The sequence below is a fragment of the Gorilla gorilla genome, chromosome 23, assembly GCF_029281585.2.
Source record: "Gorilla gorilla gorilla isolate KB3781 chromosome 23, NHGRI_mGorGor1-v2.1_pri, whole genome shotgun sequence".
NCBI classification, from domain to species: domain Eukaryota; kingdom Metazoa; phylum Chordata; class Mammalia; order Primates; family Hominidae; genus Gorilla; species Gorilla gorilla.
In genome coordinates, this window is record NC_086018.1 from 40016975 (window position 1) to 40040792 (window position 23818).

Here is a 23818-nt window from a genome sequence, read left to right on the forward strand (position 1 = left end):
TGGTGAGCCAAGATTGTGCCATTGCACTCTAGCCTGGGCAACAAGAGTGAAACTCCATCTCAAAAAAAAAAAAAGGAAAAAGAAAAAGAAATCAGCTGCTAGTCTGAGGATTCCTTGTGCATGATGAGTCACTTATCTTGTTAATTTCAAGATTCCTTGTATTTGGCTTTCAATAATTTGATTATAATGCATGTCAGTGTGGAACTGAGTTTATTCTACTTGGAGTTTGTTGCGCTTGGATGTGTAGATTCATGTATTTCATTAAATTTGGGAAGGTTTTGGCCATTATTTATTTATTTTGAGATAGGGTCTCTATCACGTAGGCTGGAATGCAGTGGCATGATCACAGCTCACTGCAGCCTCGACATCCCAGGCTCAAGTGATTCTCTTGCCTCAGCCTCCTAAGTAGCTGGGGCTACTGATGCATGCCGCCACACCTGACTAAATTTTTAATTTTTTTTTTTTTTTGAGACAGAGTCTCACTCTGTTGCCCAGACTGGAGTGCATTGGTGCGATCTCAGTTCACTGTAACCTCTGCCTCCTGGGTTCACGCGATTCTCCGGCCTCAGCCTCTGGAGTAGCTGGGGTTATAGGCATGCACCACCCACGCCTGGCTATTTTTTGTATTTTTAGTAGAGATGGGGTTTCACCATGTTGGTCAGGCTGGTCTCAAATTCCTGACTTCGGGTGATCCACCTGCCTCTGCCTTTCAAAGTACTGGGATTACAGGCATGAGCCACTGCACCCCACAGGCAAATTTTTAAATTTTTAGTAGAGGTGAGGTTTCACTATGTTGCCCAAGCTGGTTTCAAACTCCTGAGCTCAAGCAGTCCTCCCGCCTCAGCCTCCCAAACTGCTGGGATTACAGACATGAGCCACTGTTTCCGGCTCAGATATTCTTTTCTCTTATTTTGAGACAGGGTCTCCCTCTGTCACCCAGGCTGGAGTGCAGTGGTACAATTGTGGCTCACTACAGCCTTGACCTCCCAGGCTGAAGCAATCCTCCCACCTCAGTGTATTGGGTAGGTGGGACTGTAGGTGCACTCCACCATGCTTGGCTAATTTTTTGTATTCTTTGTAGAGATAGGGTTTCACCATGTTGCCCTTGCTAGTGTTGAACACCTGTGCTCACGCATTCTGCCCACTGTGGCCTCCCAAAGTGCTAGGATTACAGGCATGAGCCACCGCGCCTGGCCCCAAATGTTCTTTATTCCCCTTTCTCTCTCTCCTCTCCTTCTTGAATTCCCATTCTAGATATATTGGCATGTTTGATGGTGTCCCACAGATCTCTTAGACTTCGTTCATTTTTTCTTCATTTTTTCCCATTTGTGTTACTCAGGTAGTAACCGTTATTCCCATTGACCTACTTCAAGTTCAGTAATTCTCTCTTCTGCCTGCCAAAATTGGCTGTTGAGCCCCAGTGATTAAATTGTTCATTTCAGTTGTAGTCTTCAACTCTAGAATTTCTGTTTGGTTCCTTTTAATAATTTCTGCCTCTTTATTGATATTCTCTACTTCCTGAGACTTTGTATTCTTTCTTTTAGTTATTTGGACATTGTTTCCTTTAACTCTCTGAGTATATTTACAATAGTTTATTTAAAGTGTTGTCTGATAAATCCAATGTATGGGCTTCCTCAGGGACAGTTTTTATTAATTTATTTTGTTCCTGTGTATTCCCATACTTTCTTGTTCCTTTGCATGCCTAGTGATTTTTGTTGTTGTTGAAAACTGGACATTTTGAATATTTTAATGTAGTAACTCTGGAAAGTAGAATCTCCCTCTTCTTCAGGGTATATTTTTGTTGCTTGTTATTTGTTTGTACAGTGACTTTTCTGTACTAATTTTGTAAAGTCTGTATTCTTTGTTATTTGTGGCCACTGGAATCTCAGTTCTGTTACCTCAGTGGCCAGCTAGTGATTTGACAGAAATTTTCTTCTATGTCTGGATCAACAACAACAAAATCTCCCAGCCCTTGCAGATGGGCTTTGTGTGTGTTGGAGCATGAGCGTGCCTTTCTTACTCAGCCAGGCAGTTTACAACTCTGCCTTCACCTTCACTTCTTTTTGCATCATTTCCTTTTTTTTGAGACAGAGTCTTGCTCTGTTGCCCAGGCTGGAGTGCAATGGCATGATCTTGGCTCACTACAACCTCTGCCTCCTGGGTTCAAGCAATTCTCCTGCCTCAGCCTCCCGAGTAGCTGGGATTGTAGGCGCCCACCACTATGCCCAGCTAATTTTTGTATTTTTTAACAGAGATGGGATTTCGCCATGTTGGCCAGGCTGGTCTTGAACTCCTGACCTCAGGTGATCTGCCTGCCTCAGCCTCCCGAAGTGCTAGATTACAGGTGTGAGCCACCGCACCGAGGCCTTTTTGCATCACTTCTAATTGTCAATCAGAGGGGAAAGCTTAGTGCCTCTTCAGTGTGTGTGTGTGTTTCATTTTTTGTTTGTTTTTAGTATGAATCTAGCCCTGGACATGTATCTGTATGGCTTTCTTGTTTCTCAGGAATATGTGTGAGCTTTTCAAAGCCTTTATTCCTCAAAACATCTCATTGCTCATCCTTTCCTTTAGCTTTTCAATTTGTCTGTTTTTTTGCCCCAGTTGTCATCCCTTTCGCTAGGTAGCAGCAACTAATACATTGGCTTGGAAATTTTTTTTTTTTTCTTGAGATGAAATTTCGCTCTTGTTGCCCAGGCTGGAGTGCAATGGGAAGATCTCGGCTCACTGCAAACTCTGCCTCCCGGGTTCAAGCAATTCTCCTGCCTCAGCCTCCTGAGTAGCTGGGATTACAGACACATGCCACCAGGCCCAGCTAATTTTGCACTTTTAGTAGAGACGGGGTTTCTCCATGTTGGTCATGCTGGTCTCGAACTCCCGACCTCTGGTGATCCTCCTGCCTCAGCCTCCCAAAGTGCTGAGATTACAGGCATGAGCCACCGGACCCGGCCGGAAATGTTTTTGACAAATGCCCCTGGTAGGCTCATCAGTCCCGGGAAAATTACAAATTAAGTACATGCCCTTTGAGCCAGTCCTTCAAGGAGCCACCAGACAAGTCAAACTACAATTTTTTAAAATAAGTGTGTTCTGCTCCCTCCAGTACTTCGTATCTATCATGGGAATATAGATTGTTGTCTTCAAAGCTGCTGCCAAGCTAGTAGTGGGGGATGATACCAGGGTAGGTTAAAATGTCATAAAGCTTACTTACTGAGATTCGGCTTTTTAAAAAAATTGCTTAAGCATTCCCCTAGTTACCATAAACTTTTGATTAGATTCTACAGTTCTGAAAAAGTTGATTCTGACAGGTTTTCTTTTGCTTTATTTATTGCTTTTATGGCTAGACTGACATTTAAAGATTCCAATTCCACAGTTTTTTGCTAATGTCCTGTATTTTCATAGTCTTTTAAAAATCCTCCCCTTTTAATCTGCACATTACCACCCTAGTTCCAGTTTTTAACTTGCATCAGGACTATTTTAGGAATTCTTAAACTGATCCCTCTGATACACTACCTTCTTGATTATGTAACTTTCCTGTTGAGAAATCTGAAGCTCACAGTTTCTCCTTGCCTATCAAATGATGTCTTTAAACTGTAGTTCCGGCATAGCTTTCCAACTTTATTTCACTGTTTCTCCTAACCTCACTTCCACACTGTGTTTTAATGAAGCCATACCACTAGGCTTCTCCCAAGTATGCAGTTTGCTTTCCATATCTGCTCCTGCACCTCCATGAATGCTGTTTGCTTCCCATCTGGATTGTCCTCTACCTTCACCTCTACCTACTGAATGCTACCCATCTCTCTCTCTTTCTTTTTTTTTGAAATAGGGTCATACTCTGTTGCCCAGGGTGGGGTGCAGTGGATCACTGCAATCTGTGCCCCATGGCTCAAGCGATCTTCCCACCTCAGCCTTCCAAGTAGCTGAGATTACAGGCATGTACCACCATGCCTGGATACTTTTTGCATTTTAGTAGAGATGGGGTTTCACCATGTTGGTCAAGCTGGTCTCTAACTCTCCAAATGATCCGCCAGCCTCGGCCTCCCAAAGTGCTGGGATTACAGGTGTGAGCCACTGTGCCCAGCTAGAATACTACCCATCTCTTAATCAGCTCAAATTGCAGTCTTTCTATTAGGTCATTCCTAATTACTTCAACTAAAACGAATCTCTTCTTTCACTAAATTGCTATGACAGTTTGTTACTAATAAATGTATGACATACATTTATATTATGTATGTCATATATTGTTTGCATTATGATCTGTATTCATGCTTTCATTCATTCTTTTAATAACTATTTAGAGCACCCACTTTTTGCTAGGGCTAGAGTAGCAAAGAAGGCAGACATTGTACCTAATGATCATTATACATTGGATACATATATCATTAAGAAAGAAAAGGCTGGGGGACTGGGTATGGTGGCGCATTCCTGTAGTCCTAGCACATTGGGAGGCTAAAGCAGGCAGATCTCTTGAGCCCAGGAGTTTGAGACCATCCTGGGCAACATGGTGAAACCTCATCTCTACTAAAAATACAAAAAAATTGGCCGGGTGCAGTGGCTCACGCCTGTAATCCCAGCACTTTGGGAGGTCGAGGCGGGCGGATCACCTGAGGTCAGGAGTTCCAGACCAGCCTGGCCAACATGGTGAAACCCCGTCTCTACCAAAAAATACAAAAATTAGCCTGGTGTGGTGGCAGGCGACTGACTTAATCCCAGCTATTTGGGAGGCAGAGGCAGGAGAATCGTTTGAACCCAGGAAGCGGAGGTTGCAGTGAGCCGAGATCGAGCCATTGCACTCAAACCTGGGGGACAAGAGCAAGACTTCTCTCCAAAAAAAAAAAAAAAAAAAAAAAAAATTAGCCAGGCGTGGTGGTGCTTGCCTATGGTCCCAGCTACTCAGGAGGCTGAGTGGGAGGATCACCTGAGCCCAGGAGGTGGAGGTCGGTGAGCAGAGATTATGCCACTGCACTCCAGCCTGGGCAACAGAGTGAGACCCTGTCTCAAAAAAAAAAAAAAAAAAAAGACAGAAAGAAGAAAGAGAGAGAGAAAAAAGAAAGGAAGGGAAGGGAAGAAGGAAACGGGAGAATGGAAGGAAAGAAGGGAAGGGAAGAAGGGAAAGAAAGTCAAAAGGAAAGGAAAGAAAAGTGAGGGAAGGAGGGAGGGAGAAAGAGAAAGAAGAAATAAGAAAAAGAGAAAGAAAAGAAAGAAAAATAAAGTGAGAAAAAAACAAAAGAACCCAGCAGTATTTGATGAGTGACAGTAAGGTGAATCCAAGTTTTCCAGGTTAACAGTAAGGAGAGAGCACGACAGGCTGAGGGAACATGTCAGAGGGGGCTGGGGCAGTCTGCTGCCTTACCTTCTTTACTAGCGTCAAAGAACCATTTCTATTAGCACAGTGCTTTACACTTACCGCACAAGAAGTATAAGAATTAATGAACACACATTGAGAATAGGAGTAGGTTTGACAAGAAAAGGAATCCAATGATGAAGAGGGAGAAGAATAAGAGTAAATTGTCAGAGAATAAGATCATTTGAATTCCTTTTTATTTCAATAAAATAGTAGTAGTAGTAATAGTAGCAGTAGCAGCAGCTAATGTTTATTGAGTGCTTACTCTGGAAAAAAAAAAAAACTGCATTAAGGGCCGGGCGCGGTGGCATGCCTGTTATCCCAGCATTTTGGGAGGCCGAGGCAGGCGGATCACAAGGTCAGGAGATTGAGACCATCCTGGCTAACAGTGAAACCCCCATCTCTACAAAAATACAAAAAAATTAGGCGGGCATGGTGGCGGGCGCCTTTAGTCCCAGCTATTTGGGAGGCTGAGGCAGGAGAATGGTGTGAACCCAGGAGGCGGAGCTTGCAGTGAGCCGAAATCGCGCCACTGCACTCCCGCCTGGGCAACAGAGTAAGACTGTCTCAAAAAAAAAAAAAAAAAAAATTGCGTTAAGAACTTTATGTGTGTCATTTTACATACATTCTTTATTGTGTGCCATCTGTTCCTCATTTTCTACAGTCTCTTGAAGCGGTCTCCGAATGTGGAGCTCTCCTTCCCACAGCGATCAGAAGGCTCAAATGTCTTTAGTGGTACAAAGACAGGAACATTGTTTCTCACTTCATACCGGGTAATTTCTACTTCTGCTTTAATCTGCTGATTAACTCTACATTTGTTTTCCTTGAAATGAAGAAAACTTAAACATTGACTTTTGAAGTGTTTTTAAATGTGCACTTTGGGATTTTCCACACTGAAGGGTGATGGAAGAAAAGATGATGTTTCTCAGTTAGACCAGAATGCACCTTGCTCTTGTAAGTCTCAATCCATGGACAAATTCTGCATTCCTTTTCCAAAGTTTCTGTCCTTGCGTAGGTGATTTTCATAACTTCATGCTCCATCAGTGATCCCATGTTGTCTTTTATGATGCCATTTGATCTGATGACGAACCTCACTGTTGAACAACCAGTATTTGCTGCAAACTTCATTAAGGGAACTATTCAGGCAGCTCCATATGGTAAGTGTTCCCTCAGAAGTGTGTATTTTTTTTTCCCTCAAAATCTTCTAAAAGGTTTAAGATTCAAACTTGGCTCATGTTGAAATTCAAACAAAAGCTGCCCTACTTTGTCAGGTAGTGCTTCCCTTGGTGTTTGTGGCAGTCTTTCTGTTGTCAGCTATGCCAGTTTCTTGGTGAGTGTGTGCCATTTCTTCCCCCAGGTGGCTGGGAAGGACAAGCTACTTTTAAATTAGTCTTCAGAAATGGAGGTGCCATTGAATTTGCCCAGTTGATGGTGAAAGCTGCCTCTGCTGGTAAGTGATGCTGATAAAGATATTAAGCACTTTGGGTTTTTTTGTTTGTTTGTTTGGGTTTTTTTGTTGTTGTTGTTGCTGTTGTTGTTTTGTTGTTTTTGAGACAGGGATTTTTGTATTTTTGTAAGTCGGGGTTTCACCATGTTGCCCAGGCTGGTCTCGAACTCCTGAACTCAAATGATCCTCTTGCCTCAGCCTCCGGAAGTGCTGGGGTTACAGGTATGAGCCACCATGCCCAGCCCACTTTGGGGTTTTAAGGCTTGTGGAATTAAAGCAGGACTTCTACTCAGCCAAGATTTGCTGGCCTTTGTGGCCAGGCAGTTGGTAGTCGCACACATATTCAGCAGGCATTTCCTGGGCCTACCTACAATTGTCGAGTACCATGTTACAGGGTAGGAACACAAAGATTATTCAGTCCCTTCCTATCCTGAAGGAGCTTGCAATCTAGTGGGAGCTTACAGCCAGACACCCAGGTGACTAATTATACCTGACAGTCTTTTGTCCATTTAAACACTGACCTCAGATATCTACTGAGCGTCTCTTCCTTGGGTCAGGGAGCCCTTAGTTATTCTTTCTTTGGTGTGGCTTTTTATTTTTTCTTCTCTCTGGACTTGCCTTTGCTTTTCTCAGGTTTAGTCCCCATCTTACATGAGAGGGGAGTAGAGGTACTGTCAAGACTTATAGCACTGATCTAATGGATGTACCACAGAACTCTTTCAAACTGTGACTACAAATAATTTTTTTATCATATGTATATATATATATATATATATATTTTTTTTTTTTTTTGAGACAGTGTCTTGCTTTGTCACCCAGGGTGGAGTGCAATCATGCGATCTTGGCTCACTGCAACCTCCACCTCCTGGGTTCAAGTGATTCTCCTCCCTCAGCCTCCCAAGTAGCTGGGATTACAAGTGTCCACCACCAAGCCCAGCTAATTTTTGTATTTTTAGTAGAGATGGGGTTTCACCATGTTGGTCAGGCTGGTCTCGAACTCCTGACCTCAGGAGATCCACCTGCCTCAGCCTCCCAAAGTGCTGGGATCACAGGTGTGAGCCAGCACGCCTGGCCGGTCCTTGTGATCTTTAACCCATGGCTTCCTTGGCCTCTTTGTACAGCCAGCAGAGAAGGGAATAAAGATCTCCCCTGGGAAATTTTTATGGGCCAGGCCTGGAAACTGTCTACATTACATCTGGTCACATGCCATAAGCAAAACTCAGTGTGGTAGGCTGATAATGGATCCACAGATATATCCCCATCTCAATCCTCAGAATCTGTGACTGTTACATTATTTGTAAAAAGGGTGTTTGTAGACGTAATTAATTTAAGGATCTTAAGATGACAAGATTACCCTAGATTATTTAGGTGGCCTCTAAATGCCATCACAAGTGTTCTTATAAGAGAGATGCAGAGGGGAGACAAAAGTGTTTTCTTCGGTACCACGCTTCCTTACGTTGGTCTTTAATGGATATATCTTACCAACTTGGTAGAATCCTCACTTAGAAGTTTTTTTCTGAATATCTATTATGATTAGGTGCTATGCTAGGCCTGGAATAAGCACAGGCAAATGAGATACAATCTCTGCCCTTAAGACACGTGCCATTCAGGACAAGGGTCATATTTCTTTTCTTTCTTTCTTTCTTTTTTTTTTTTTGAGACGAGGTCTTACTCTGTCACCCAGGCTGGAGGCTCCAGTGCAGTGGCACAGATAAGGCTCACTGCAGCCTCAAACTTCCAGGCTCAAGCAATCCTCCTGCCTCAGCTTCCTGAGTAGCTAGGACCACAGGCATGCACCACCATGCCTGGCTAATTTTTAAAAAATTTTTTGTAGAGATAGGGTCTTGCCATGTTGCCCAGGCTGGTCTTGAACTCCTGGGGTCAAGCAGTCCTCCCATCTTGGCCTCCTAAAGTGTTGGGATTACAGGTGTGAGCCACTTCACCCAGCCCATGTTTCTTTTTTATCTTGTGTCTCAAGAGCATTGTTGGAAACACATGTAAGGTGGTGATTAAATACTCTGTTAATTGTTCAGTTGATATCTGCTATATATCTGACTTAATTAAAAGAGTTCCTATTTTGCCAAATTTGTCTTTCCAGCTGCCCGAGGATTTCCACTTAGAACCTTAAATGACTGGTTCAGCTCTATGGGAATTTATGTAATTACTGGGGAAGGGAATATGTGCACTCCACAGATGCCTTGTTCAGGTAAGGTATGGCAGAGAGGTTCTTCCTGGAAGGTGGAAATTTATGCCAGAGGCTCAAAGATCTATCCCTTGCAGGCTTGCCTCCAGCGCCCCTGCAGGAGCAGCAGCAGAGCTTTAGGGGCTTGGAAAATGGTCACATCTGTGACTTTGTTTCCAGACTGAAACCCAGTGGCAAAGTCAGCAAGTGACTGGGCTTTGGTTTCAGGCTTACTTTTAATGATATATACAAACCTGGAACATACTTGGCAATCCTGTTAGTGGGAAGGGTCACTTCCTGTTTATAGCCTGAGCAGAAAATATATGCTCTTGCCCACTTCCTTGTTTCCATTTCACATAGCATAGTCATCATACCTGTGCCACACCCTTCAGCCTTACTGAGGACTCAAGCCCTGGGTCCTTTAACAGTTTGTGTTGTTAAAGTCCACTGCTACTGAATGGGGTTTCTGGAAAGTAATTCTCAAACATGGTCCACTGCCTACTGGTGGGCCACCAAGGGTCTCCTAATGCTGCCAACACACACAAAAATATGGGACTTTTCTTGAGTTCTCCTTGGAACTTGATATGCATGTCCATGGGCCTTTAGTTTTGTATGTAACTTAAAGGCTACTTATTTGTAACCTTAATAGTTACCTTGGTTTTTAAAGTTTATTACAATCTAATATTCAGAATCTAAAGTAATTGTTGCTAGGGTTTAACATTTTTTCAGTTGGTGAAATTCACATAACATATAATTAACATTTTAATGTGTACAATTCAGTGGTATTTAGTGTAAAATTTAGCAGTATTTGACGTATTCATAATATTATACATCCACCAGCTGTCTCTAGTTTCAAAAGGTGGTTTTTTTTTTTTTTTTTTTTTGGAGACAGGGTCTCACTTTGTCACCCAGGCTGTAGTGCAGTGGTACTATCATGGCCCCCTGCAGCCTCGACCCCCTGGGCTCAAGCGATCGTCTTACCTCAGTATCCCCCAACCAGAGTAGGCTAGGACCACAGGCGCAATCCACCATGCCCAGCTAATTTTTATGTGTTTTTGTAGAGACAGAAATCTCCCTATGTTGCCCAGGCTGGTTCTGAACTCCTGGCCTCAAGCCATCTGCCCACCTTGCCCTCCCGAGGTGCTGGGATTATAGACATGAGCCATCTCTGGCAGCCTTTTTTGTTTTTGTTTTTGTTTTGTTTTTGTTTTTTTTTTTTTTTTTGAGAGGGAGTCTTGCTCTGTCGCCCAGGCTGGAGTGCAGTGGCGCGATGCAAGCTTCGCCTCCCGGGTTCACGCTATTCTCCTGCCTCAGCCTCCTGAGTAGCTGGGACTACCGGCGCCCGCCACCACGCCCGGCTAATTTTTTTTTTGTATTTTTAGTAGAGACGGGGTTTCACTGTGTTAGCCAGGATGGTCTCGATCTCCTGACCTCGTGATCCGCCCGCCTCGGCCTCCCAAAGTGCTGGGATTACAGGCTTGAGCCACCGCACCCAGCCCCTGCCAGCCTTTTTTAAAAAAAAATTTTGTAGATACAGGGTCTCACTGTGTTGCTTAGGCTGGTCTCACACTCCTGGGCTCAAGCAAGTCTATTGCCTTGGCTTCCTAAAGTGCTGGGATTACAGGTGTAAGCCACAGCATCTGGTCTAGTTTCAAAACTTTTTATCACCTAATAGCCACTAAGAAGTTACTCCCCATTGGGGAGTCCCCTCTCTCATCCCCTGGTGTCCTCTAATCTGCTTTCTGTCTTTATTGATTCACCTATTCTGAATATATCACATAAAAGAAATCATACAATATGTGACCTTTTGTGTTTGGCTTATCTCACTCAAGATAATGTTTTTGAGGTTCCTCCAAGTTGTAGCATGTAGCAATACTTCATTTCTTTTCCTGGCTGAATAATACTCCATTGTACATATATACCACAATTTGTGTATTCATTCCTCCATTGATGGACATTTGTCTTGTTTCCACCTTTTGGCTATTACGAATACTAGCTGCTATAAGCATTTGTATATAATTTTCTACGTAGACATATGTTTTCATTTCTCCTGGATATACATCTTGGAGTGGAATTTCTGGGTCATATGTAAATTCTCTAACTTTTTGAGGAACCACCAACTATTTTCCAGTGCTGCACTATTTTACATTCCTGTGTAAATGTAAGTGTTCCTATTTCTACACATCCTCAGCAACACTTATCTTCCTTTTTTTTAAAAAAAATCTATATTAAAGCAATCCTAGTGGGTATGAAGTGGTATCTCATTGTGGTTTTAATTTGCATTTCCTTAATGACTAATGATGTTGAACATCTTTTAATGTTCTTTTTATATACCTTCATTGGAGAACTGTCTGTTCAAGTCTTTTGCCTATTTTTTTTATTATTTAAATCGGATTGCTTGTCTTTTTGTTGTTGAGTTGTAAGCATTCTTTATATAGTCTGGATATGAAATCCTTGTCAGATATATTATTTGTAAATATTTTTAGGTTTTCTTTCACATTCTTGATAATGACTTTTTTTTTTTTTTTTTTTGAGACAGAGTCTCCCTCTGTCACCCAGGCTGGAGTGCAGTGGCACCATCTTGGCTCACTGCAATCTCTGCCTCCCGGATTTAAGTGATTCTTGTGGCTCAGCCTCCTGAATAGCTGGGACTGCAGGTGTGTGCCACCACGCACAACTAATCTTTGTATTTTTAGTAGAGATGTAGTTTCACCATGTTGTTCAGGCTCATCTAGAACTCCTGAGCTCAAATGATCTGCCTGCTTCGGCCAGTGGGTTACAGGTGTGAACAACTGTGCCCAGGCAAAAATGGCTTTTAATGCACAAAGGTTTTTAATTTTTATCAAATTTCTCTTTTTTCCTCTTGTTGCTCATGCTTTTGATGTAAAATGTAAGAATTCATTGCCAAATCCAATGTCATGAAGATTTATCCCTGTTTTCTTCTAAGCATTTTATAGTTTTAGCTCTTATATCAAGCTTGTCCAACCCATGGCCCAGGATGGCTTTGAATGCAGCCCAACACAAATTCATAAACTTTCTTCAAATATTATGAGATTTTTAAAAATAGCTCATCAGCTATCGTTAGTGTTAGTATATTTTATATGCGGCCCAAGACAATTCTTCACCAATGTGGCCCAGGGAAGCCAAAAGATTGGCCACCTCTGTTTTATATTAAGGCCATTGATTCACTACAAGTTAATTTTTGTCTGTAGAGTGAAGTGAGGGAAGAACCTCAATTCTTTTACGTGCAGATATCCAGTTGTCCCAGAATCATTTTTTGAAGAGACTATTTTTTTCCCGTTGAATGGTCTTGGCATTCTGTCAAAAATCAACTGTTCATAGATGCTTGGGTTTATTTCTGGACTCTTAGTTCATTCCATTGGTCTCTAAGTCTGTCCTTGTGCCAGTAAAACACTGTCTTGATTACAGTAGTTTTGTAATAAATTTTGGATTAAAGCAAAATAACTTTACAGCTGTCCATTCACTTTATCCAGTTAAATCACTTTGGGGAATGTAACCCAAGGTAATAAGTAAAACTCATGTTTATTGTAAGGTTAATTGGAAAGTCAGAAACAACAAAAAGAGTCATCTATCCATATGATGAAATATTACCCAGCTTTGAATTTATGAAGTAAATTAACAATATGAAGACATTTCTTATAATATTAAGTAAAAGAGCCAGATTTAAAAAATCATATGGCTGGCTGGGCGCAGTGGCTCACGCCTGTAATCCCAGCACTTTGGGAGGCCGAGGCGGGTGGATCATGAGGTCAGGAGATCGAGACCATCCTGGCTAACATGGTGAAACCCTGTCTCTACTAAAAATACAAAAAAATTAGCTGGGCATGATGGCGGGCGCTTGTAGTCCCAGCTACTCGGGAGGCTGAGGTGGGAGAATGGCGTGAACCCGGGAGGCAGAGCTTGCAGTGAGCCAAGATCGCGCCACTGCACTCCAGCCTGGGCAACAGAGTGAGACTCCCTCTCAAAATAATAATAATAACAATAATAATAATAATATGGCTGATATGATCATGATTATATAAAGAATATTCACAGATATTCTACAAAGAAATACACCAAAATAGTAAGTGTTCAATGGTAGAATTATAGATGGCTTTTTTCCATTCCTCTTTTCTCTATTTTCCAAACGCATATTCCTCATTAAGCATGTATTACTTTTTTTCATAATCAAACTTTATTAAGTAAAACACATATCTGTGCACGAGTATAAGTAATGCACCGATCTATTGATAGAGTTGTTTTCATGTTGATTTGAATCCCTGCACAACAGGAAGTGATATGCCTTCAATTGGTGATAGCTGGAGGAAATAGCTTTAGCATTATTCTGCCTGACTTCTCTTCTTGCATCAGTTTGCTTCAGCATTATTTTATAAGTTCTTCCTTCTCACATATTCCTTGACTTAAAGGTAACTGAATTTTTTTCCTTCCATTATAATTCCCAGTTATTGTCTATGGAGCCCCACCTGCAGGATATGGAGCCCCACCTCCCGGATACGGAGCCCCACCTGCAGGATATGGAGCCCAACCCGTAGGAAATGAAGGCCCGCCTGTGGGATACAGAGCCTCACCTGTGCGATATGGAGCCCCACCTCTTGGATACGGAGCCCCACCTGCAGGATATGGAGCCCCACCTCTCGGATATGGAGCCCCACCTGCAGGATATGGAGCCCCACCTCTCGGATATGGAGCCCCACCTGCAGGATATGGAGCCCCACCTGCAGGAAATGAAGGCCTGCCTGCGGGATACAGAGCCTCACCTGCTGGATCTGGAGCCAGGCCTCACGAATCTACAGCAGCCCAGGCTCCTGAAAACGAGGCTTCTCTTCCCTCTGCCTCCTCTTCTCAGGTCCATTCTTAACCTTCTAAGATGTAAACCTTGAAGACTCACCAAGCAAAGAGGTACCCTAAAACTGAAGTCAGGATAAGGAGGAGGACTCAGGTATGTGATCACAGGCTTCTCGCAGGTAGTTGTTCCACCCTTTGGAAGGGCAATCTTATGGGGGAAGGTGAAACTTTACTTCTGTGCCTAGATTTTAGAAGCAGAATCAACTCTTAAATAGCTGGCTAAAGGAAGAATACCATTGTGGGGCTAATTCCCCAGTAATTTGGTTGACATTGGGTTGCATTTTTAAACATAACTTTTTCCACACTCGCATTCAAGGTTCCTGTCTTCCCATCCTTATTCAAGAAACATTTATTATGCTCCGTTTGCTAGGCACTAAGATGCGTGCTAAAAACGTCATGTTGAACACTTAGTTGTTTGAGAAAGCTAAATTTTCAATAGTGAGAGTATTATAAATTACGGTGGATCCACAAAACGGAGTATTATACACCTGTTGAAAACTATGTCTAGAGGTAGAGAAAGCCTTCTTTGAGAAGGCCAAAAACAACAAATAAAAGCATGATAAATTGACTATATCAAAATTTAAAACTTCTCTATGACAGAAGTTAAAAGATAGGCAACAGAATAGGAAAAAGTGATTTTCAACATATATACTAATTTATAGTCAGAATATGTGAATAACTACAAATCAATTCTCCCCAAAATGACAGAAATATGAATTGCCGAATAACCAAGGCAATAGCATGGCCAGAAAACGTTTGAAAAGATGTTCAGCTTGACTAGTGTTAGGGAAATGCAACTTGAGATGAGAAAACATTTTTATCTCCAAAGATTTACAAATATTAAAACTCTTGATATGGCACTTTCACATCTTAAAACCTGCCTCCGAGAAAACTTGCATGTGTGCACAAAGATGCATGTGGTAAGATTTCATTATATTCATTGTTTCTAACAGCACAAAATTAGAAATAACCTATATGTCCATTAATAGGAAATATATGAATAGGCTATGGTATGCCCATACTATGTATGCAGAAATTTCTAAGACTTGTTGATAAGGAGAAAAGCAAGTTGTAGGGAGCATATACTATAGTGATTTTCAGCCTCATCAGACTGAATGCCCCATTTTATAACAAATATTTATATTTTATAACAAACGTTTATATTTGTATATTTATAACAAATATTTTGTAATGTCTCCTTCACTTCAATGAAGTTTGTAGATAATTGCATATGATTCCACACCATTTCAACCAAAATTAATAGGCCATAAATGTGATAGAGGAAATAAAAGGAGTTTGTAGTAAAATTTTAAGTGTTTTAATATGTAAATGCTCAGCTTCTACCACACTAGAAGACATACTGAAGTAATCAAGGGTTCACTCCCATATACATAGTCACCATAGGTATAAAGATTAGAAATGCTAACTGATATGAATATGTTGCTTTGGTGACTTGAATACCATTGCTGTTGGCAATATTGTTCTCCAAAATGGTGAACAACCTTTGAAAATTTTCCAAATAAAACAAAGTTTAGTCTTCCCTTGATTTACACAGTGGTTGAATTCCTGAAAATTTCTGTATATATTAAAGTCATATAAAACAGAGTTAGGCTGTAGGCTCAAATGATTATAAACATGCTTCACCTACATCACTGGCTGGAGAGCCATTTGAAAGTCAGGAGACATAGGACAATTAAGGTACTGCCCTGTACGTTTCAGGATGTCTCGCATCTTCGACTCCTCACCCATTAAGTGCCAATAATGGCCTCTAACTGGGATAACCAAAAATGCTCCCACTTATTTCCTAATTGCTCCCTGGGGGGTAGCACCATCCCTGCTGAGGACCACTATTCTAGACTGTTTCAAGGCTTTCAGCCCCTTCAGAGCTCACCATTCTCCCACTCTGGCAAGGTAGGCAAAGTTCTTAATTTCATTGGCCTTTCCTTATCTTATTGTAGGCTCATCAAGCCACCTAAAAGGGAGGCCTTAAAAATACATTAGTAGCCAGGTGTGGTGGCACATGCCTGTAATCCCAGCACTTTGCACTTTGGTAGGATAAGGTGGGAGAATCACTTGAGGCCAGTTCAAGACCAGCTTGGGCAATATGGCGAGACCCTGTCTCTAGGAAAAAAAAAAAAAAAAAAAAAAAAAAGCCAGCTCTTGTGGTGTGCACTTGACCCAGAAGACATTTAAATCAATATATTTTCTATGCATTTTTTTTTTTTGAGGCAGAGTCTTGCTTTATCACCCAGGCTGGAGTGCAGTGGCACAATCTTGGCTCCACCTCCCAGGTTCAGGCAATTCTCGTGCCTCAGCCTCCTGAGTAGCTGGGATTACAGGCAGGTAACACCATGCCCAGCTAATTTTTTTTATTTTTATAGAGATGGGGTCTGGCCATGTTGGCCAGGCTGGTCTTGAACTCCTGGCCTCAAGTGATCCTCCTGTCTCAGCCTCCTGAAGTGCTGGGATTACAGGCATGAGCCACTGCGCCTGGCCTTCTATGCATATTTCTTATATGTAGTTGAAATCATGCTATATAATGTTTCACCAGATATTTTACATTTTCATAGGTTTTGAAGAAATGCTTGTAAATATTGTTAGTGACCACATAATATTCTGTGACACAGTTACACCATAATGTATTTTCTCAGTCCCTCTTTTAAGGTATTTGAGTTGTTTCCAGGTTTTTGTTATTACAACTTCGTGATTAACTTCTTTGTATACGGAGCTTTTTAAAAGTTTTAAATGCTTTCCTTAACACAGCTTAGAGTCATTGATTGATCTGCATTGTGAAAATTAGGAAACCAGATGCTCCCATGTTCTCAAGGACAGCCTTTCTTAAGGAAGTCAGGTAGATATGAATGGGTTTTATGTGAAATGGAGTAACTGGGTTAAATATAATTGAAAAAGACAAGAAAACTGGTTTCTTTACTACTTCTTAGAGCCTTGACTATACTAATGGACATAATCTCCAAGAAGGAGAGATTTTCAAAATTTACAGTTTTTTCAAAATTATTTGATTTTAGAATATTCAGTAAACATTTTGTTCAGTGGAACAAACTTTGAGAAACACTTCCTGGAGTTATGGGATATTAGAATTAGAATGGACTTCAGGTATCTGGAGTATGCTAGACCTTAAAGCTCTTTCCAAAAATGAAGACAAGTCAAAAGACCATTCTTCCTTCCATTCCAAAAAAAAGAGCTTTACGTCCAATTTACAGAAAGCAGGGTGGGACATCTTGAAGATATAATATATAGAAAGTAGCTGCTGCTTCCTCTCAGAAATTACTGGGATAGAGTTATGGGTCTAGGAAGCTGGAATGTCGAAACACAGGGACAGCCACTTTGCCCAGGCAACTGGCATGAAGGGAAGAAGTGAAAAGGGAAAGTGTGGCTGTAAACCTCTCTAAACTTTCCAAACAGGGAATCCAGGCAATATTGGATCTTACACATGGGTCATAGGATCTGGCGCTTTTATCCCTAAAATTTTTGGAGGAAAATAACGAGATATTTTAAGTTTCTTCTTTTCTTACTTCCAAACTACAGTACGTGGGCAACAGTGACAAGGAGAGGAAGAGAGGAGAGACTCAACCAACTAGAGCAGGGATGAGGTTTCCCTTGTTCAGCTTTTCAGTGTCTGCTGGAATGTGACGGTAAGTTGAGAACAGGGTGAATGGGTGAGGCCTTTTTTATATCAGAAAGTTTTCCGAGTAACTGATCTCTGGCAAATATTTGGGGATTAGAATTCTAAAAGAATACAAACTAGACTTCTCTTCTGCTCTTCATTTTAGTTATACTTGTACCAGGTAGATTTGAGGTGGGGTCCAGTTACCTGAAAAGCGTAGCAGGTGCGAGTTTCTTAAAGGTGGAATTCCACCATGTTCTCCTGTGCAAAGGGTACCTGTTTACCTGGTCCACCAAACTGCCCCAGTACAACCAAAGGCTGTGACTGTGTAAGGATAGAACCAAGTGGAGCCACAGTTTGGACCCACGTGGTGCTGCGTGGCACACCTACTGTTAGTTAGCTCCCACTGTCTGGTACAGTTGTTTCCCCCAAAGGCTCAGTCCAATTTGTTCTATAAGAAGAGCTTTGTGTCCTGTATATTCCAAGGACCCTGGTTTTTGCTTTGGTGAGGACAAATCCAGTCAGAATTCAGCTGAGCCTTCTGCATGCTCAGAGCACTCATGTGCTGAGTTCCTCAGCTCCTCACTGACATTTTGAGTACTTTCTTTCTGACTCACTGTGCTGGTGGATTCCGCTCTTCCTGTCTCTTCCCCAGCTGCAATACAGAAACTATACTCTGTTGTCTACTCTTTCATTTCCTATTAGAAATATAAAGGGATAGAAATAATAAGACCTTTTAGTCCTGGACTATCTGGTATTGGCCCCTAAAATGAGCCTCCAAATACTCCTTTTCATGGGTAAGTGGATGCTCCCTAGCCTGCTGGAGCAGAACCTTCCTGGCTCAGCTACCCTGAGATATCAGGAGAAAAACATATAGTTGGTGTGATTTTCCTCTTTTTGTTTTTTTTTTTTCAAGATAGAGTCTGGCTCTGTCCCCCAGGCTGGAGTGCAGTGGCGCGATCTTGGCTCACTGCAACCTTTGCCCCACAGGTTCAAGCGATTCTCCTGCTTCGGCCTCCTGAATAGCTGGGATGACAGGTGCCTGCCACCATGCTCGGCTAATTTTTGTGTTTTTAGTGGACACAGGGTTTCTACATGTTGGCCAGGCTGGTTTCGAACTCCTGACCTCAAGTGATCCACCCGCCTCGGCCTCCCAAAGTGCTGGGATTACAGGCATCGGCCTGTGCCTGGCCGATTTTTCAATCCATAGATTAATATGTTCAAGAAATATTGCATGTCTTTGTTTTCTGTAAATTTATTTCTGTTACCAAGATCCCCACCACCATCTGCTTTGTTGGTGGGCTCCTCACAAATCCTAAGATTATGCAAAGGTATCCAGATTTTATTTGGCACCAAGATGCTGAGAGGTTTCTTCTGGTCATCAGACTGCTTCTGAAACAGCCACTATCCAGTCCTGGCGGTCCCATCAAGTCTAAAAGCTTGTTTCCTTGGGACCCCAGAATCTTGGGTAGGGCTTAGAACCAGGGTGTCAGAGATCCAACTCTGTGTACCATATTGCTGCTTAGAACTGGGGAGTAGGACCCCAAAGCCCTCCTTATCCTTGAGAGTCTGACAATTCCTTAAACTTCCAGATTCTGCCCTCTCAGCTGTGCTGTTGGTCTGCATCACCTCCATCTCTTAAGCATCTATCCTAATCCAAATCTCAGGATTTGGGTTTACCCAAAAGGTAATAGAAAGCCTTTGCCTTCATGTTGACTTGGCTTTCCTTGCCTAGCACTTGGTTGCTTGCTTGAAAATCATGTATGTATATATATAAGATGTAGAAGCCCAATTCAAATTAATAATGTAAAAATTTATTCTGTTACACAGATTACCTCATTGTCAGGTAGGAAGTGAAACGTACGATATTCTTCCTGGCCTTTGCCTTGAGAGTCTTCTGGAGCCTGAAGAGGGTGGGGCAGACAACCATGGACTGCTAGAGAATAAACTTTTTTTGAAGCTTCCCAAATGGATTAGAAAGAAGGGGTTCTGTCAAAGGGAAAGGGTCTATACAGATGTGACCAGCAGTTTGATTAGTTTAGATGTATGATTTAGTAGCCAATACAAGAAACGTGTAATTTTTAGTAATTAGAATTTATTATAAATAATAAAACAGGGTATTAATTATTGATATTATGGTATCTTTGAGGTGTCACTTTTCTGGCCAGAAACCTCTGTGGACAAGTGGCACCTCTGCCTAAGTATTGCTTGGGCCCACTGGGCTCATTCTACCCACCCGGCCTGGTAGGCTGCACTTGGCTCATGCTACCGGCCTGGATCCCATGCCTGCCAAGGGAGATTGCATGGAGTGACAAGGGGTGTGTGGGGAAGTGTGGGGTCTGGCTATTTTTCAGTCAGATGTGCCAGCTGCTGCAGTGGGGTGGTCAGCTCCAGGTACCAGCATGGGCACCAGCTCTCCACGAGGCTGCAGCTGGACCAGTCACACTCCAAGCAGCTTCCACAGCTGGCACCAGGGAAAAGGTGGTGCCCAGAAGCTTGGAGATGCCAGGAACCATAGGGCCCCAAAGAGGGAGTCACAGCCCTGCCTTGGAGAGCTCCCAGGTCTGGGCTTCCCAAAGGGATGCAGCTCTTCTTTTCTTCTCTTTGCCCACAACATGTTGAGCAAGGGGCATGTCTCAACCCTGTTTGTGTTACAGGTCTTTTAGCCTCATTTAGTGGGTCCAAAGTTCTTCAATGAGGTGCACAGACAAGTAGAGGGTGAGCAATGAGAATGAGGTGCACAGACAAGTGGAGGGTGAGCAAGACAAACAGGAGCTATTGAGTGACAATAGCTCAGAGGAGGCCTTGGAGTGGGTAGCTCCTATCTGCAGGCAGGTCTTCCTGTCATCTCTGTGGCTCTCAGCAGAGAGGAGGCCCTGGAGTGGGTAGCTCTTCACTGCAGCTCATTGTCCTGATGTCTGCTGCTCTCAGCAGAGAGGGGTCCTGGAATGGGTAGCTCCTCTCTGCAGCTGGTCGTCCCAACATCTGCTTAGCTCTGGCTGAGCCCAGGGATTTTATGGGCCTCAGAGGGGAAGAAGTGCATATCGATTGGTCCATATGTGGCCATGGGCAGGCCCAGAAAAGCCACCACAAGTTCTCACTCCAATCCATGGGACTGGCATCCTGGCCCCCAGCTTTCAAGCCCTCCCTGGCCTGAAGGTGTGACCTCACCAGGGACCCAGGAACCTGTCTGCCTCCTGCCGTTGATGGTACCCAGGCTGTAGGTGCCAAGCCAAGCTGCCCTCAGCTCCCCTCAGCTTCCTTCTGTGCTCATTGTGCCCAAAATCTGGAGGGGGCCAGGGCGGCAGGGGGCTGGTGTGTCAGCACTGCCCAACTTTGCTCTGAGATCAGAGAAGGCAGGGAGAAGCTAGGCAGTAGGAACAGGCATTTCCATGCCTGCAAGGGCAAGGGGGTATCGGGGGACCTGCCCCGATAATCACGTAGGTTCTTTTCTATTTTCCTAAGCATCAGCTGACTTGAGAAATAAAAGGACAGAGTACAAAAGAGAGAAATTTTAAAACTGGGCATCTGGGGGAGACATCACACATTGGTAGGATCTGTGATGCCCCACAAGCCACAAAAACCAGCAAGTTTTTATTAGGGATTTTCAAAAGGGGAGGGAGTGTGCGAATAGGTGTGGGTGACAGACATCAAGTACTTAGCAGGGTAATAGAATATCACAAGGCAAGTGGAGGCAGGGCGAGATCACATTGCTAATGAAGTTTCGGGCACCGTTGTCATTGATAACATCTTATCAGGAGACAGGGTTTTGAGATCAACCAGTCTGACCAAAGTTTATTAGGCGGGAATTTCCTCTTCCTAATAAGCCTGGGAGCGCTATGGGAGACTGGAGTTTATTTCACCTCTGCAATCTCGACCATAAGAGACAGGTACGCCCCGGGGGGGGCCAGTTCAGAGACCTACCCCTAGGTGCACATTCTCTTTCTCAGGGACGTTCCATTCTGAGAAAAGGAATTCAGCGATATTTCTCCCATTTGCTTTTGAAAGAAGAGAAATATGGCTCTGTTCTGCCTGGCTCACCGGTGGTCAGAGTTTAAGGTTATCTCTCTTATTCCCTGAACAATTGCTGTTATCCTGTTCTTTTTTCAGGGTGCCCACATTTCATATTGCTCAAACACATATGCTGTACAATTTGTGTAGTTAACGCAATTATTACAGGGTCCTGAGACGATATACATCCTTCTCAGCTGACAGGATTAAGAGATTAAAGCAAAGACAGGCATAGGAAATCACAAGGATATTGACTGGGGAAGTGATAAGTGTCCATGAAATCTTTACAATTTATGTTTAGAGATTGCAGTAAAGACAGGCATAAGAAATTACAAAAGTATTAATTTGGGGAACTAATAAATGTCCATAAAATCTTCACAATCCACATTCTTCTGTCATGGCTTCAGCCGGTCCCTCCGTTTGGGGTCCCTGACTTCCCACAACAAGGGGGGCCTTCCTGGGCCCCCAAGAGTGCAAGGATGCCTGGGTCTGCAGCCACGGTTTGGGCAGCTGGAGCTGTGCCTGGGAGGGTGGAGTTCCCACCTGCCCCTCTGGGCCCTGAGAGCACAGGGATGCCTGGGTCTGCAGCCATGGCTTGGGTGGCTGCAGCAGCATCCAGGAAGCTCCCACCCCAACTTGGAAGGGGCGGGTCTCCCGCTTGTCCCTGGCTTTTGCCTTCTCCATGGAGCATGCAGCCCTGGCCATGCCTAGTTGCTGCAGCCAGCGTGATGGCAGCAGCTGCTCCAGATGGCCTGCTGCTGCCATCATTAATATGTAGCTATTAAACACAGTTTGTGAATCACTTTTTTGTCTCTTAAATTATTTTGCAATAATTTAATATTAATGACATACAAAAATTATATATATTTAATGTATACTACAACTGAATGTTTTTGTGAAACATTGTGAAATGACCATCACATTCCAACTAATTAACATATCTATTACCTGTATATAGTTACCATTTTTATACCCTTTGACCAACATCCTCCATTTCCCCCTCTTCCCAGCCCCTGGCAACCACCATCCTACTTTCTGTTTCTATAGTTTGACTATTTTAGATTCTGCATAAAAGGGAGATCATGCAGTATTTCTCTTTCTGTGTCTTGCCTATTTTGTTTAACATAACTTCCTCCAGCTTCATCCATTTTGTTACAAATGGCAGGATTTTCTTTTTTAAAGGCTGAATAATAATCTGTTTTGTATGTGTGTATAATCACATTTTCTTTATCTGTTCATCACTGAAGGACATTTAGGTTGTTTCCATATCTTGACTGTCGTGCAAAATGCTACAGTGAACAATGGGAGTACAGATATCCCTTTACTATCCTATAGGATTGTTTCATCATATGTTCTATTTTTTTTTTTTCTTTGAGACCAAGTCTCGCTCTGTCGCCCAGGTTGGAGTGCAGTGGCGCGATCTGGGCTCACTGCAAGCTCTGCCTCCTGGGTTCACACCATTCTCCTGCCTCAGCCTCCCGAGCAGCTGGGACCACACGCGTCTGCCACCATGCCCGGCTAATTTTTTTTACTTTTAGTAGAGATGGGGTTTCACCATGTTAGCCAGGATGGTCTCGATCTCTTGGCCTTGTGATCTCCCCGCCTCGGCCTCCCAAAGTGCTGGGATTATGGGCGTGAGCCACCGTGCCTGGCCATGTGTTCTATTTTTCATTTTTTGGGAACCTTCATACTTTTTCCATAATGGCTGTATGAACGTATATTCCTAACAGCAGTGTACAAGGGTTCTCTTTTCTCCACATCCTTGACAACATTTGTTATCTTTTTTCTTTTTGATAATAGCCTAAAAGGTGTGAAGTGATATCTCATTATGGTTTTGATCTGCATTTACCTGATGATTACAGATGTTGAACACATTTTCATATGCTTATTGGCCATCTGAATTTCCTTTTTTGAGAAGTATCTATTTTGGTTCTTTGCCCATTTTTTAATCCAGTTATTTGTATTTTTAGCATTGAGTTGTATGAGTTCCTTATATATTTTGGATATTAATCCCTTATCAGCTATATAGTTTCCAAACATTATTTTCCCATTCTGTAGGTTGCCTTTTCATTTTTTGGATTATTTCTTCTGCTGTGCAGAAGCTTTTTAGTTTGATGTAATCCCACTTGTCTATTTTTTCTTTCATTGCCTGTGCTTTTGGTGTCATATTGAGAAAATTATTGAAAGACCAATGTCAAGGTTTTCCCAATGTTTTCTTCGAGGAATTTTGCAGTTTCAAGTTTTACATTTGAGCCTTTTGTCTGTTTGAGTTGATGGTTTGTGTAGTATGAGATAGGGGTCAGATTTCATTTGTGTGTGTGTGTGTGTGTGTGTGTGTGTGTAGATACC

The 23818-nt window shown here is 42.7% G+C and overlaps 1 protein-coding gene across 4 annotated transcripts in view; it reads left to right on the forward strand.

The window, feature by feature from the left end:
* The window catches only part of WBP2NL (WBP2 N-terminal like), a 56432-nt gene that overhangs the window by 14570 nt on the left and 18044 nt on the right, over positions 1-23818 (forward strand). For 2 of the 4 annotated variants that reach the window (XM_063704658.1, XM_063704661.1), the window contains 8 exons: positions 6003-6111; positions 6354-6495; positions 6696-6788; positions 8884-8991; positions 13431-13927; positions 16597-16684; positions 17380-17486; positions 19289-19421. In XM_063704658.1, coding sequence (XP_063560728.1) covers positions 6003-6111; positions 6354-6495; positions 6696-6788; positions 8884-8991; positions 13431-13846 — 868 coding nt within the window. In that variant the 3' untranslated portion in view covers positions 13847-13927; positions 16597-16684; positions 17380-17486; positions 19289-19421. Of the gene's footprint in view, positions 1-6002; positions 6112-6353; positions 6496-6695; positions 6789-8883; positions 8992-13430; positions 13928-16596; positions 16685-17379; positions 17487-19288; positions 19422-23818 lie in introns of those variants that run through there. The other 2 variants (XM_063704659.1, XM_063704660.1) reach the window with 2 other exon arrangements.